Source organism: Phyllopteryx taeniolatus, chromosome 4 (assembly GCF_024500385.1).
Source record: "Phyllopteryx taeniolatus isolate TA_2022b chromosome 4, UOR_Ptae_1.2, whole genome shotgun sequence".
NCBI lineage: Eukaryota > Metazoa > Chordata > Actinopteri > Syngnathiformes > Syngnathidae > Phyllopteryx > Phyllopteryx taeniolatus.
Window position 1 is genome coordinate 26,246,492 of NC_084505.1, and position 17,005 is coordinate 26,263,496.

At 40.2% G+C, this 17,005-nt stretch overlaps 1 protein-coding gene across 9 annotated transcripts in view; it reads right to left on the bottom strand.

Moving 5' to 3' along the window:
* Positions 1-17,005, bottom strand: part of lrba (LPS-responsive vesicle trafficking, beach and anchor containing) — a 266,996-nt gene that overhangs the window by 3,558 nt on the left and 246,433 nt on the right. For 7 of the 9 annotated variants that reach the window (XM_061770951.1, XM_061770953.1, XM_061770954.1 and 4 more), the window contains 3 exons: positions 11,745-11,912; positions 5,041-5,142; positions 4,778-4,974 (listed from right to left, as the gene is read on the bottom strand). In XM_061770951.1, coding sequence (XP_061626935.1) covers positions 4,778-4,974; positions 5,041-5,142; positions 11,745-11,912 — 467 coding nt within the window. The remainder of the gene's footprint in view (positions 1-4,777; positions 4,975-5,040; positions 5,143-11,744; positions 11,913-17,005) is intronic. The other 2 variants (XM_061770952.1, XM_061770956.1) reach the window with 1 other exon arrangement.

The window sequence follows — 17,005 nt, forward strand, 5'->3', positions numbered from 1 at the left end:
TGCTGTTGAAATCAACTGGGGAAATGAGCCACTGCTCACATCCTTTATACCCAACAGTTCATATTTCACCCTGTGTTCCTCATGGCTCTATCTTTCGCCCACTACTTAAAAAAAAAAAAAAACAATCTGTCATACACTGTCCAAATTTTGAGTTTGTGATTCTCAAATTGCTGAAAATGACAAGATATATTTGTTAGATATATTTACCTATACCATTGAATTTTGATGGAACTTTTGCACAATTCTAGAAGATATTTGAGAATAAAGTGGGTCCCCAGTATACACCGGAGAGCTGTTCCTACGGTGGAGACCTGAATTTATACATACACCAAGAGTAGTGCAGTCAGAATTACAGTAATATTTACGTGAGAAACATTTGTATCCATAACCACAAAACAATCAAATAAAAAAACAGTGCTGAGCGGGCCTTCTCGTGCCGTGTGACCGTGTCTTCTGATGTCACCGCACAAACAAGTTCATCATCATGTGCCGTTTCTAACCAGGTGTCCAAACTGCCGTAAACTGAGGACCCTCTGTAAATGTTATATCAAAGATGACACTCTCTTTGTCATTCATCCGCTATACCCCAGCTCACATTTCACATGGTGTTCCTCAAGGCTCTGTTTTTCATCCACTACATTTCTTGCACTGTACGCTGTTTTAATTGTACTTTCATCTTATTTTTTTCCTCTTTGTTGAAATGTTTATAAGCTGTTTTTTCCCTTTGTTTTTAAATGCTTTTAATAATGTAAACCACATTGAGTTACCTTGTGTAAGAAAATAAATTTGCTTTGCCTTGCTTACTGTTTTAAAAATTGCAGAATGGTTCATATATGGTCATAATGTTAGTTATAGTGATCTTAAATGGGTGAAAATTACTCAAGAAAGTTGTTAATGTGAATGAAAATTTCTGATGGAACTTTTGCACCATTCTAGGAGACCTTGGTCTTAACATACATGGAGTCCTTGGTTTATGACAGAGTTCTTTCCCTACAACGGTGACGTATCCAAATTTGTACGCTGTCGACTATCACTAGCCTATGCTAACACAGTAGTAAAGTCATAATTAGAGTCAATATGTGCATGAAAAAAAGTAATGTAAATAATCTGTGCATCCAACACTGCAGCAATGCTACACAAATGTCGCACTGCTACGATATTTATTCACACACAAATTGACGACAAGAAACGTACACTTCTGTACAGGTTGTCCAATTATGACTCAGCAGAAGAAATTCGGTAAGTAACGCTAATCTGCGCATTCAACAACACTGCTGCTCTGTTAACCATTTTAACGTTTTTTGGAACACAGTTTTGTCGGTTTTTCATGTGAAAAAGCAACAGAAATGACATTTATTTGTGTTGTGAAATAGAAGCCTTCATAGAACGTGTACACAATGTGGAAGTCATCCCTCTCCCGCCACTACTAGCGTTCCCGCACGCTGTTCCAGACTCGCTACAAAGATGTCTCCCCGCTGCGAGGCTGACATTTACTCGGCTTTGCCTGCACGGCTGGGGAATACACAAATCAACGACACGACTCAACACGGCGCATTTGTTTCCTTGCAGGTGGCTTTATCATGACTCAGCGGATAACAATGCTAAGTAAACCAAGGCTAATTTGTGCATCCAACCACACTGCATCTCGACCCTTTTGGGTTACAGTTATGCGGTCATAAATGTGAAAAGTGAAACGTTTTTCTTTGCGTTGCTTCAGAAAATGTATTGAATGTAATTCGGCTGCGCATTCAACAACAGTGTAGCTCTGCTTAGCATTTAGACGTTTTTGCATGACAGTTTTGAATGTTTTTTTTGTTATTTGAATAGCACCAAAAATGTTGCTTCTATGTCTTTCTTCATAAAATGTGTTAAACAAATGAATGAAATTCCTCTTGGCACCCCTACAAGAGAGCAGCTCTTGCAATTAAAAAGTCAATTTTTCATATTTTGAACCCAAAATGACCAAACTAGGTCCAAGTTCAGCATTCTGACACTACCTATTTTCCATGAGTTACTACACACAGTTTCTGCTTTTATTATGAATGTATTCTGGAGTCCACGACCTCGCTGACGCCCAGCAGGAGGCGCCGCGCCAGCAGCTATGCGGCCCGGCCGGTACGGCGTCGACGCCCGCTCGTAAATCTGCCGCCGGACGGGCGAACGCTCAAGGCAGACGTCCCGCCGCTCGGCGGGAAGCAAGATGGCCTTGCCGGCTCGTATGTCTCCGCGAGAAACACGCGCTCAGTTTTTCCAACTCCTTTCAGGTAACGAGGGGACCAAAAAAGCCAGGATTTACGGCGCCGTTAACGTCCCTCTGGCACTGACCTGGACGGTTTAAACCAGGGGTTCTCAAACTTTTTGGGTTCATGGACCCCTCACAGGGGAGATATTTTCCAGGGACCTCCTCATAATCCTAATGCCAATTATGTGTACCCCTAAATACAATAGGAATTAAAAAGTTGCCTAGTTTCGAGAAAACACAAACTGAATACTACAATATCAAATTCATACATTTTACAGAAAAAAGTTGTCATATGAGAAGAAAAAATGTCTTAACCCTTACGAAAACAATGGCGTTCTTTGTCGGGATAAAAAGTCAGTCTTACAAGAATAAAATTGTATTTTTCCAATTAAAAAAAGTAATATCGTGTCAAAGTTTAACAACGGAAGCAAGTGTCAGTTTAACAAGTCAGCTTCAAAAATACAACTTGTCGATCATGCGAGGAAAGAATTGCGTGTGCCACAAACAACGTTTGAGATCCGTATGGAATAATTAATGAACAGCTACTTGTAGTCACAACTTCAATATTTCATTTTGTTCCATAAAATATGGGTGAATATTGGCGAATCTGCGCAAACAGATTATTATTTTTTTTTAAATAGGTCTATTCATGCGGGGATGCCAGACTTATATGATTCTGTAGCAAATAATATGAATACATGTACCGTTACATTACTAAATGTTTTATGATGGAAAAAGTTGGAAAAGCTTCCTGGAATGGATTGCGCTGATCTTCAGAGGGTCCACGTCTCCCTCCAGTCTGACTTTTAACGCAATTATTCCATTTTCTCTCTTGCAAACCTACCTTTTCTTTGTACGCTCACAATCGCCTATCATAGCTGCGATGTTTGCGGTCGTGTGAGTGAGGGCGGTGTGTGTCGCGCATGTTTAAGGACCAAAAAAAAAAAAATCACAGGAGGCTCCCTAATGGGAAACAGACGCGCGGCGTACATTTACATTTCCCAGGCCAGACCGGAAACAACAGGTCGGGCGAGGAGAAGGCGGTAGCTGCCATCTCGTGTCACTTTTGCTATGAAGGGAGGAAGTCTGGGGAACGTTAGGCGGAGGGCGGGCTTTAATGGCGTTGGTGTTCCGGCCCGACGGCAAGTGTGGAATGTTCCATGGCACGGGGGCCTCGTGCCCGATGTGAGCTGACGACGAGCAGCGCCGATCGAAAGGAGCGTTTCCTCTCCGTGTGAAAGGGCCCTGAGGCCTTCCCAGGACAGGCCTTTAATCAGGGAGCCTTCCACCTAAAGCCCCCCTACACGCACCCCCCAAGTGGCCCCAGGAAGTGACATAATTACTGTACAACTGCATGTAATAACTAGCATATAAATGAAGAGGATGTGATGTAACTACTGTAGTATTGCACATTTTTGAGGGTCGTTTTTGGCATTTAGACTTACCAACGAAGAGGAAAGCGAGACAACTTAGTGCTTCTCAACTGGTGTCGCACCCTGGGACCCGCATTTTCCTTTTCTTGCAAAGTCATGACACTTTTATAGAAGTTAAGAACAAAAAAAAAAACATTTAAAAATAGCCTCTGAAAATACACGCAATATTCCTAAATATCGCTTTAAATGAGTTGGACACTGCCAAAACCATATTGGTAGCCATGTTCCCCAATAGCCAGAGGCTGAGCTGCACTGCATTTGTTGACGGAGTCAACTAGTGACGAGAGCACACGCGAGTACATTTCCTGTCAGTTGTAGTATCTAATATGTGGGAACGTGGTACTCCTCCGTACTGTAGCAAACAAAATCTGAATATGATTATATGTAACTTTTTTACCACCCAAAATGAGTCCACATCCCACTTTTGGGTCCCAACCCACCAGTTGAGAATCACTGACATAACAGAATTTTAATGCAACATACTTTTTACTTTTAATTATCATATTTTTTTTTTTTTTTTGCTCCATTACATTGTGCTTGCTACTTTGATTTCCATGAATCTATTCCTGCTAGGGCGATCTACATGTTTTGGCTTGACAGAGAGACTTCTACAGTGAACTACTCGTGACGTCTGTCATGGTCTCATTTGACCGATCGAACGGATTGGAAGGGATGCGGTCGCATGAGCGCGCACAAATTCTCCAGAGCCTCACACAGAAACAAAAACAACAAGAAACAAAATGTATCAAGTGACAAATTTGTCCAGAAACCTGGTAGAAACAAAACGACAGCAAAAAGAACGACTGTGTAATCTCTTACTATTGTGCCGTTTCATGAATGTGAACAAAGAAGGTTCATTTATTGTGGCAGAATTTGCCCTCATTAATGTCATGATATAAAAACTACATTTATTATTGTTTCAGCGAAAGTGATAATGTTGGGCAATATCTGAATTTGCGCGCTTTCCTATTCAATTTTGTCGAGTTGACGATCATTCTTTGATTAAAAAAAAATAAATCAGAAGTTCGGTAACGAAGAAGAAATGACATAACAGGTAATGCATGTTAGTGATTGGCATTTGAACCGACCAATAAGGACTGACCTTGATGCTGTCCTCCACCTGCATGTGTCCCAGCAGCTTCCCATTGACACTGAAGACTCCAAAGCGACCTTTGTCGTAGTAGATGACGCAGTGGCCCTCGGCCGACGCCTGGATGAGACGGGGCCGCTCGCACGCCTCCGGGCCCTCCAGGGTCCGCAGCAGGTCGCCGTTCATGGAGTGGATCAGGCACGGACCCTCTGCGATTTACAAGACGTATTTACCACGGGGTTCGGGTAAATCCGCGGTAGCGGAAAGCGGCTGACCTTTGCACGCGCTGATCACCACACCCAACTCGGCGCACACGCACGCGCACGTCACCTCGCAGTCGTGACCCGTCAGGATGGCACGAGGCGTCGTGATGCCTGCTGGGAAAACACACGCACGCACACGTCACAATCGATTCATGGTCAGACTTGACCCTTGTAGTTCACGTGTCAAACTCAAGATCTGGCCAGCCACATCATTTTATGTGGCCTGCGAAAGCAAATCGTGTGTCAACTTCCATGATTTTGGCTAAAATCTGTTCCAAAATGTCCAATTGTCATACGTAATAAATCATGTTGCGCTATTCTAAGCATGTTTTGCTACCAAACCCCTTTTACAGTTACTCGAACAATAGGTGAACAAACTATTATCCTTGACGACTGATTTCAAAACTAGTTATCCATCAATTTTTCATGGATAAGTAAAAATATGATGAGGTGATTAAACATTCATATTGTTTCACAGTCATAACGGCCCTCTGAGGGAAACCGTATGAACAATGTGGCCTAGACTGATAGAAGTGTCCTGTAATTGCTGTGCCCGCACCGCCGAGGCTGAGGACGGCCCCCCAATCAATTGAGGGGTGGGATCGGGCCCATCCGAGAGCAGCCCGGCGGACGGGACACGAGGGACCCAGGGCGGTCCGCCGGCCCCACCGTGGCACCCCGACAACTGGCTACCCGGTGGGGGCCGCAGGGACCCGATGCCACACCCACAGACCCCCAACCGCCCCACCCCCACCCCCAACCCAGAGTGTCCCTTGTTTGTTGGAAAGGAGGGCGGATAGGGGCAGCCGACAAGGGAACGATAAGGGGGGGGTAACGACCCAGGGAGCAGCCGCGGGTCATGAGAGGGGAGCCCCAATGCCAATATAATTTTTTTTTTTACAATATCAATAAAACTCCAAAAATGTATTTCAAATAACTACAAATTAAACAAACATATAGCTATTTTTATAAAATAAGAAAGTTAAATCAAATTCATGGCACCAAAGTGAACACAACTAATACTAAAATATCAGAATAATCAAATTTCTTATTTAAAATTTAATTGAAAAAAAAATAAAAATCAATCATACAAAATACAATAAGTGGATAATTTAGATTTTTTTGAAATTGTAATTCAAATTTTAAATGCTTTTCAGGCATTTTGTAATCTCTTTCATGCTTGTCATTTTGCTGGCTCCAGATGTTTGTGTTAGAGAGCACATGTTGGAAGCAGAAAAGACGATCAAGAATTTATCCACGTTTGTTTTGGCTCGAGCTTAAAGGAAACAAACTAACAAAAAAACAAAGACAAAAAAAGCCCACATTTCCTCTGCACTAAGTATGGACTTTATTGACGTTAATTAGTCACTTCGTATATTTGGATCAAGTACGTCCAAACATCAAGTGCAATATCAATATGATAATTGTACTGTGCCAATAGTGGAACGCTTACAAATATAAAAGTAGCAAATTTGCATACGTGTTTGCCACACGTACAGTAAGGAACAAAATAAAAACATAAAAGTGCTGAACAGTCGAGTGTCATTTCGGAGTGTGACCAGCTGATGGCGACGTTGTCTGAGGAATCAGAGCACGGTGCACTTAAGCCAATCAGAGGCCTCGGTGTCGACGTCATGAAGCGTGTGGGACGTTCGTGAGCGCTTTGCATGAGCGAGTCAACTTTTTGGCAGACAAATAAAAGCAAAGTGAGGGATTTTGCGCGTGCGTGCCTTTCACTCCGGTCGGCTGCAAAGAAGCAACATAATGGTGGTGGTGACCCAATACAAAGAGCCATTGTTAGTTATTTTTGGTGCTGTTATGGAAATTTTGTATAAAATAGTAATACAATCATTGGTGAATAATTCGGAATTACATTGAATGAATTATACTGAAATATACATTAAAATGAAAGTTGTACGAATGTATGAGAGTAAGCAATAATTATAAATTAAAATGAACATTAAGTCTATGTTGTTTTTTTTATTTAATGAACAACAAAAATAAAAAAAAATAAAAATGGAAGTTTACAAGTCTACCAAATAATTTAATTCAATTTGAATTGACAGGAAATTATCATAAAATAATTGAAATATAACAATTACAATTAAAGTTATTACTATTCCTGAAAGGCAAAAAGTTACTCAAAGACTGCTTTGTTTTTTAAGTGAGGGAGAAATTTTTTATTTCCATATGTTGTTTTTCCATTAAAAGGATCAGAACCACAAATTTCAATTATTCAAAATCTATGACGGTTAAAAAGTGTACAATGGAAATAATGCAAAGATATAACACATATATAGAGATATTTCCATATTTACTTCAACTTGAATGTTGCTTGTGTGTGGGTTAATGAGCGGTAACGGCGAGCGCGTTTGTAACACATCACTTAACGCGTTCGTCCGGCAAATTAACCTCCACTGACTCATGTGTGTGCTATGCTTTGATGGCAGCTAACGCCACATGTTATGTAGCACATGATGAAAAGACCCCCACGCCTCCCCAAAGCTCGCAAAAAGGGACATTTTTCACTTTTATCGACCGTGCGGCCTCCCACTTCTCGGATGGCGCTGAACCTTTATGTGGTGGCCGGCAACGCCGCCCGACCCCATTCCCCAGCCGAACGTCACAATTTGAGTGTCTCTAAGTGGCCCTCACTTTCACTCCACACACACGTTACGGAAACCCAATCTGTGTGCAGGAGGCCCCTCCGGTCACATGAAACTAGTTGTTACTTCACAGTGAGAAAGCTGTAAACCCCAACATCACAACTCAATATTAGGGCCGGTGCCCCACCAGACGGCGTCATTCGTTCCGATGGGTATTCCCATTCGCTACAGTGTAGTGGTTCGATTGCGGACTTTTCATTTGACAAATGAACGAGTTTGGCATTCAAAAAGTGGTATTGGAAGGGTCGGTATATAACAAATTTTTCATTGCTCGATGTGCGACAAATTCTGCCTAGCAACAAGTGGCCACCAAACTATGCAAGTAAAAAAAAAAACAAAAAAAGAGTGTAAAAGTGCAACAATTATGTTGTAATTACGGATGCAATTAACAATTATTTTAATAATCAATTAATCTGTTGATTATTTTTGCACAAACAAACTGATTATGATTTGTGGTTAGGTCCGTAACATGTCAGAAAATAGGCAAAATGTTGATAATTATTTTCCTAAGTAAAAGCATAAGTTTGCAAATGTCTTATTTTGATTAAAAACAAAAGATAACCCGTCTGGAGGAGTAAAGGAATCTGACGATATTTACTGTTTAGAGGCTTAAATTCTGAGGATTCCAAGTTAAACATGGTCTCTAAATGATTATCAAAATAGTTGAGTAATTTCATAATGATTAGTTGTGGAAACAAAAAAATCCACAAATAAATATAAAAAGCCACATTAAAAGAATAAAGTCATGTTGTGAATATAAAAAATATTTAATATATTTTTTTCCCAAGAAAAAGGTTTAATATTACTAGAAAAGTCAAAATTAAAAGAATAAATCATAATACTTTAAAGATAGATTTTAAAGTCTGACTTTTAGCAAAAAAAAACAAATGGAGGTAGGTAGGTAAGTAGGTTGGAAAAGTACTAGAATTAAGTGGTAATTGTAAAAGTAAAAAGTCATAATAGTCTTTCTTAGGCCACAACATTACGGGAAACAACAACAACAAGCATGTTGCTGTCGTGTCAAACAATAAGTACAGTATACTATACAGGCATAGATCATTTTACACAAACTATGTGAGTCCCACGATGCACGTCTGGAAACAATGAGTCCCAGCCCTGGAACAATGAGTCCCTGCAATTTATAATCATGGATAAGTGGTTCGGAAAATGGATGGATAGATAGATGGTTTTTAGGAAGATATATTTTCCTAAAAACTACAACCCCAATTCCAATAAAGTTGGGACGTTGTGTTAAACAAATAAAAACAGAAAACAATGATTTGCAAATCATGTTCAACCTATATTTAATTGAATACACTACAATGTTCAAACTGATCAACTTGATTGTTTTTAGCAAATAATCATTAACTTAGAATTTTATGGCTGCAACACGTTCCAAAAAAGCTGGGACAGGGTCATGTTTACCACTGTGTTACATCACCTTTTCTTTTATCAACATTCAATAAACGTTTGGGAACTGAGGACACTAAATGTTGAAGCTTTGTAGGTGGAATTATTTCCCATTCTTGTTTGATGTACAGCTTCAGCTGTTCAACAGTCCGGGGTCTCCGTTGTCGTATTTTATGCTTCATAATGCGCCACACATTTTCAATGGGAGACAGGTCTGGAATGCAGGCAGGCCAGTCTAGTACCTGCACTCTTTTATTACGAAGCCACGCTGTTGTAATACATGCAGAATGTGGTTTGGCATTGTCATGCTGAAATAAGCAGGGGCATCCATGAAAAAGACGTTGCTTGGATGGCAGCATATGTTTCTCCAAAACCTGTACGTAACTTTCAGCATTAATGGTGCTTTCACAGACGTGTAAGTTACCCATGCCATTGGCACGAACACAGCCGCATACCATCACAGATGCTGGATTTTGAACTTTGCGTCCATAACAGTCCGGATGGTTCTTTTCCTCTTTGGCTCGGCGGACACGACGTCCACAATTTCCAAAAACAATTTGAAATGTGGACTCGTCGGACCACAGAACACTTTTCCACTTTGCATCGGTCCGTCTTAGTTGAGCTCGGGCCCAGAGAAGCCGGCGGCGTTTCTGGGTGTTGTTGATAAATGGCTTTTGCTTTGCATAGTAGAGTTTCAAGTTGCACTTATAGATGTAGCGCCAAACTGTATTTACTGACATTGGTTTTCTGAAGTGTTCCTGAGCCCATGTGGTGATATCCTTTACACATTGATGTCGGTTTTTGATGCAGTGCCGTCTGAGGGATCGAAGGTCACGGGCATTCGATGTTGGTTTTCGGCCTTGCCGCTTACATGCAGTGATTTCTCCAGATTCTCTGAACCTTTTGATGATATTTTGGACCGTAGATGATGAAATCCCTAAACTCCTTGCAATTGTACGTTGAGGGACATTGCCCTTAAACTGTTTGACTATTTTCTCACGCACTTGTTCACAAAGAGTTGAACCTCACCCCATCTTTGCTTGTGAATGACTGAACAATTCAGGGAAGCTCCTTTCATACCCAAACATGGCAGCCACATGTGCCAAATTAGCCTGTTCACCTGTGGGATGTTCGGAACGGGTGTTTGATGAGCATGCCTCAACTTTCTCAGTCTTTTTTGCCAACTGTCCCAGCTTTTTGGAACGTGTTGCAGCCATAAAATTCTAAGTTCATGATTATTTGCTAAAAATAATCAGGTTTTTCAGTTTGAACATTAAATTTCTTGTCTTTGTAGTGTATTCAATTAAATATAGGTTGAACATGATTTGCAAATCATTGTATTCTGTTTTTATTTATGTTTAACACAACGTCCCAACTTCATTGGAATTGGGGTTGTATCACGACAAATAATAGTATCGTTGATGTTTATTACGCCACTGAAATCGTGATATTAGCGCATAATAATGCAAGTACATCCTTTTTAAGAAAAATGTACTCAAAGAATATATTGAACATTGGCATTGTAATGTATAACAATAAATATCTTCGATAAATAAAAATAAATAAAACACCCAGGCTGTTTTTTTTTTTTTTTTTTAAACACAGATTACACACATTAATGCCTTAACAGCCAATGTAGTGCCGATGAAGTTTCCAGTTGGTTAAGAAAAAGTGCCAAGTCGCAAGATTAACAACAGCAGAACAAGTAGATCAAAGCAAGCTGTTTTGATTCAAGGTTTGTACTACTCTTTTAAAAGTCTGCAGCCTTTCTTTAAACCGTGCTTCGTTGGCTACATCGCTTACAATAGTGAGTAGGCTATACTGTATATAATGTGAGCATATGTGCACCATATACGCTGTCAACGTTCGTTTTTGCATTGTTGGACAAAGAGTTCTGCAAGCTCCCGGGAAACGAGAAATGTTCCATTGTGCTTTTTGTTCCCAGCTGAAGAAATTGGGTGGGAGGGTTGTGTTTAAAATTGATTTTGTCACTTTGAGGTTCTAAGTTGTGTTGTCTTTGTTGCGACTTCATACAAATTTGACATACCAGCTCGTTGGTGTTAGCGGGATGGCCGCGTTCATCTGGCTTGAAATGTGGCCACAACGTCCAGGTGGCTTTAGGATTGTTTTTTTTTTTTTTTTTCTTTAAGTACGCTAGTGCCTGCATTTGAAAAGCACACGGCTAATCAGAGGGAGGGTGGGCTCCCTCTGAGGATCCCGCCCCGCCCTTCACCATCTCTGACTGCTTTAGAGACCTGATGGGTGTCATGTGTCGGAGATTTTTGGTTTTCTTCCTCAAATGGCTGGGCGTACAGGTGGACCCTCTATCGCTCTCTTTTTTTTAGCAGCACCATTCAGAAATTAGAGCACATATGCCACCAAATTGGTTGCACAGTCGAGCCCTGTCTTGACTAAAAAAAAAAAAATGATATGCCGGATTTCCAGCACCACGCTGGAATACTAATCCACGGCATTTCGTCCTCGGATGCACCTCGAGCTTACTTTTTGCGTCCCTGCTCATTTTTGTGCGTCTCAGACGCGGGACGCACATCGAACGAGATCCCTGTACTAGTATTGTTTTCCGGGTGAAGCCACCCTCCAGTATACTGTGTATACAGTACGTTTGCGTCGTCAACTTACTGGCGACGCTCTCTCCGATGCTGCTGAACTTGCCGTTCCAGTACCACAGCAGCAGGGTGGCGTCACGGGAGCCTGACAGCACGTAGCAGTCGCCCCCGATGTACGACTCGGATCGCGCCAGACACGTCACCACGTCGCGGTGACCGAACACGATCTGAGTCAACTTGCCTGCGGACAAAAAAACAAAAGGTGAGCAAGCTAAAGCAAGCAGTTTTGTTTCATTCATTCCCACATTTATAACTCAAAACACTTGAATCTCAAATTATCATGCCCTATTCCACATCCCCAAAAACAAATTTTTTTTGTAATGTGTGTTTTTAAAAAGAAAAATAGCACTGTTAAAAAAAATGTACAGTAATAATTTAATAGAATGTAAAGAATGAAAGAAGTTTTTGAATCATGATTTCATGCATTAATTCAATGGGCATTGCGTCTCCTAGTGTCCGTGCGTGCCTTGGCCACCACAGGACAGCATTACCTGTAATACATACAGACATACGACACATACATTAGATGATTAAACACAGAAGACGACCGTCCCGACAAAGCTACAGTAATGTTAGTCGTTTTTCACCGGATAAAGAATACATGCCTGTGAGTTTGTTCTGAGTTGTATTCTCTCTCTGCACACATTGCTATTGCTTGTGTTCGAAAAAAGGTTATTTCAAGGTTTATAATTACCGCAAAATAGACGCTAGCTTCTTTAGCCTGTCTATGGTGTTTTGCAATGGCTGTTCGCATTATGCCAGCAGATTGCCGTAAAACAAAGTTAATCTAATTTGATTTAATACATAAAATGTAAGTGTCTTTAAGTTTAGTATTCCAGTAAACACCAACTGGGAGTTGAAATTAATTGCTTAAGCAGGCATTTGGCCTCTTATTTGAAGGATTGTTGTTCACTATTGGCCAAATTGCTGCTTGTTGTGACTTTCGCTGCCACCACAGTTAATGCTTGTGACGCACATTTTTGCTCGCAACACAAGACAAACAAAAAAACGACCCTGGAGAAGATTATTTCCAATATCCGTGATTTCTAATGGAGAAAATTGAAGCGGTTACTTCCTTAGGTACATCCGCACAATCTGATGATATGCAACACGAAAACTGTGTTAAAAATCTTTCCTTAACTACAACTGAAATTACCTCCACCAAGGCCAAACAACTCTAACGTGGGTCTGAATGTTATTAAGATTCCTTAACTGGCAACAGGGGAGGCCAAAATATTAGGTACACAACCACACTAATACATACAGTGGGTACGGAAAGTTTTCAGACCCCCTTAAAATTTTCACTCTTTGTTATATTGCAGCCATTTGTTAAAATCATTCAAGTTCATTTCCCCCCATTAATGTACACACACAACCCCATATTGACGGAAAAAACATAATTATTAATTAATAACATAATTTTTGATGATTTATTAAAATAAAAACTGAAATATCACACAGCCATAAATATTCAGACGCTTTGCTGTGACACTCATATTTAACTCGGATGCCGTCCATTTCTTCTGATCATCCTACACCTTCATTGGAGTCCAGCTGTGTTTGATTATACTGATTGGACTTGATTAGGAAAGCCACACCCCTGTCTATATAAGACCTTACAGCTCACAGTCCATGTCAGAGCAAATGAGAATCATGAGGTCAAAGGAACTGCCTGAAGAGCTCAGAGACAGAATTGTGGCAAGGCACAGATCTGGCCAAGGTTACAAAAAAAATTCTGATGCATTTAAGGTTCCTAAGAGCACAGTAATCCATAATCCTGAAACGGAAGACGTTTGGGATGATCAGAACCCTTCCTAGAGCTGGCCGTCCGGCCAAACGGAGCAATCGGGGGAGAAGAGCCTTCAAAAAAGACAATGACCCTAAGCACACAGCTAAAATACCGAAGGAGTGGCTTCAGAACAACTCCGTGACTGTTTCTGAATGGCCCAGCCATAGCCCCGACTTAAACCCAATTGAGCATCTCTGGAAAGACCTTAAAATGGCTGCCCACCAATGTTCACCATCCAACCTGACAGAACTGGAGAGGATCTGCAAGGAGAAATGGCAGATGATCCCCAAATCCAGGTGTGAAAAACTTCATCATTCCCCAAAAGACACCTGGCTGTATTAGCTCAAAAGGGTGCTTCTACTAAATACTGAGCAAAGGGTCTGAATACTATGTGATATTTCAATTTTTCTTTTTGAATAAATCTGCAAAAATTTCAACAATTCTATTTTTTTCTGTCAATATGGGGTGCAGTGTGTACATTAATGTGGAAAAAAAATAACTTGAATGATTTTAGCAAATGGGTGCAATATAAAAAAAGTGAGAATTTTAAGGGGGTCTGAATACTTTCCATACCCACTGTATATGGTTATATCTGACAAGAGTCACTCACAACTAAGCATTATTATCTTTACAGGGGCAGAACGTGAGGTGTACCTAATGTTATGGCACTTGAAAGGAATCCAAGGCAGTGAATGATGAGATAATAGCGGGACGTCACGGCTGCTGTGTTTGCAGTTTGTCATCGTCTGTCTGCTCGTTCTGCAAGATCAACATGACTGCTGCGACTCGTGCAAGAATAAATATTTGTCCCGTGTCCATGTCTGTGTGTGTGCGTGAGCTACTTCAGTGTGTGTGTTCGAGAGAGAGGCTAATTGCTGTCAGATTTCACCCCTCGATCGACTGCAGCTCCGCCGTCTAATCCTCATTAAGAGCGACCTCGGCCCGTCAAAGTTCCGTTTGACGTTCCCCCCCCCCCCAAAAAAAAAGAAAAACAAAAAAAAAACTCACTAAAAACGTCCACCTAATTGAGTTATACCAGCGTGAAAAGATGACTGTTATTAAAGAGAGCGGCCTAAAAAACGATGATCTAACATGTTTGACGTCTTGATAAACAGACAGATGTGACGGTATTGAACACACACGCACTCATTCTCACACCCTCTCTCTCGGCGCAGACACGCAGACACACACACACTTTCTCACACGAACAATTTCACAGCCTAACTCACTCACTCACACCACTCACCCATCCCCACTCTCACACACAGATCGCTCTCTCTCTCTCACACACACGCACTAGATTGGATGTGTGAGACGACATGTAGCAATCAGCTCTGTGTAATTGTTAACCCCCCCACCCTTGCCCCCCATTGTCGAACACAGGGGGCGTGGGGGGGGGGGGGGGGACCCTTTTGGCGGCAGCTGTTGAGCGTTTGCGATTAAACTGTGTTCCACTCGTACACCCCTGTGGCAGTGACACAATAGAGCCATCTTTACACACACACACACACCACCTCTATTAACATGCGGTGAGGGGGGTGCACGGCTTGGTGAAATTGATTGCGAGGCGCTTTGTGGAGGATTGCGAGTGCGAAGACGAAGAAGAATAGAGCAAAGAGCTACGTGGAGATGAACCCTGGGACAGTTTCATTTAGGACCTCCTGACCTACTCCCTGAAGGCTGCATTGGCTGGAACGGGAGACGAAAGATTAGAAACAGCCCTCAATGTGGTGCACAATAACCAAGAATTGCCTCATTTACCAAAATTAGGAGATCAAAATATTAGAGAGAGAAAAAAATAATAAACCTGTTGTTGAACTCAAGGGAACCGCTGTTGGTAACGCCTGACTTTAATAGCGTCAAAAGATTAGTTTGAATAAAATGAAAGGAAATGATTGTGATTCTTATATGATTATTAGAAGTAATAGTGACAATGATTAAAATGTTAAGAAAAAAAACCTTGTCATTTATATTTTTTCAGCACTTAAGTGAGGAAATAAACAAAAAAATGAAGTGCTGTTTAAATTATTGCTCTTCAAATATACAGAAAATCGCCATATCAATTTTACTTATTTTTAAATAAACAACAATCTGTGAAATCATGTTTTATTTACAGAATGAAGTGTTAGTGTTCACCAAATTCTAATCAGAAATAAATATTGTATTTAAATTAACTTAATTAAATAAACTAAAAAAATATATGGACTCATTTGAGTGGGTGCATGTTTTTTTGGTAATATTCATTTCCAGGCACTTTTAGTGTTTTAGAAATAATAATGATTGTTATTAAATTAATGTATTAATTACCACATTTAATTAAGAAAAAGAAAAATACATTTTAAACATACATGACATAATGCATGTTTTTTGAGGGGGGCAGCTGTATTTATTTTCAACGCTTAGTGTTTAAAAAAAAAAGAGAAAGAAATTATATTTAAATTCATTTAACTAAAATCACAATTAACCAAAAAAACAAACAAAAAGACAATAATAATAATAATGCATGTTCTTGGTCATTAATATTTATTTCTGGCACTAAGTGTAAGTGTTAGTTTGTTAAATATACTAATTCATTTAAAATTTGATTAAATATACAAAAAATATCCTGAATCATCTATGCTTTTGTCATTCAATATATTAATGAAATAAATCAATATGATAGAATTAAATGTGTGAAAAAAATACAATAAAAAACATTGTGTAATTGCTTCCAATCTGGAAAATAAAGTCCAGCAGATACAACTTGATGTGGATATGACAAATGAACACCAGTGAAGGCGAAAAGAACATTGATGTTAAAGACTACAAGCATGAAATGAGATGGTGCACTTAATGTATTTGATCTCTCAGTGCTGTGACGTGTGTCCTGAGGATGGTGCTAGAATAAAGGCCATGAGGGCGGGCACCTTTTGTTGCTGTGATGTTGATGCCCTCTGCTGCATGGATTTCACGCTACTCAAGCTGTAATTTGCATCCGGTGTTCAGGTCTGACATTTGGGTTAATGGGGAAAAACGAAAGGCTCAGTTCAATGTTAGATTGCATTTTTATTTTATTTTTTAAATGACAGGAAAATAAATAATTTAATAACACATTTTTTCAAATGTCAGGCAACACCTACTAAAACAGCCGAACCTTCTTTGGGGTTAATCAGAGGCACTTTCAATGGTGGCAGGTGTGTGCCGACTCCCATTTAACATGAGTCTGGATGTCATTGTTTAATTGTGAACTTGTGCAACCACATGATTTACACTCGTCTCGATTTTTTCCCCCCCCCCCCCCCCCGAATTGAGTTGTAGAGATTTTAATGGTTTATTTTATTTTATTGTTTTTTAAGATTTAGCTTGGTCTCATATGAATATATTTAGCAATGGTCTCACTAAATACAAGCGGTAGGACTTGCAGATAGAGCATACAACAATACTCACAGGCATATATTATTTATCTTCTGCAAAAAACTATTATTATTGCAGCTTAGTTGTGACTG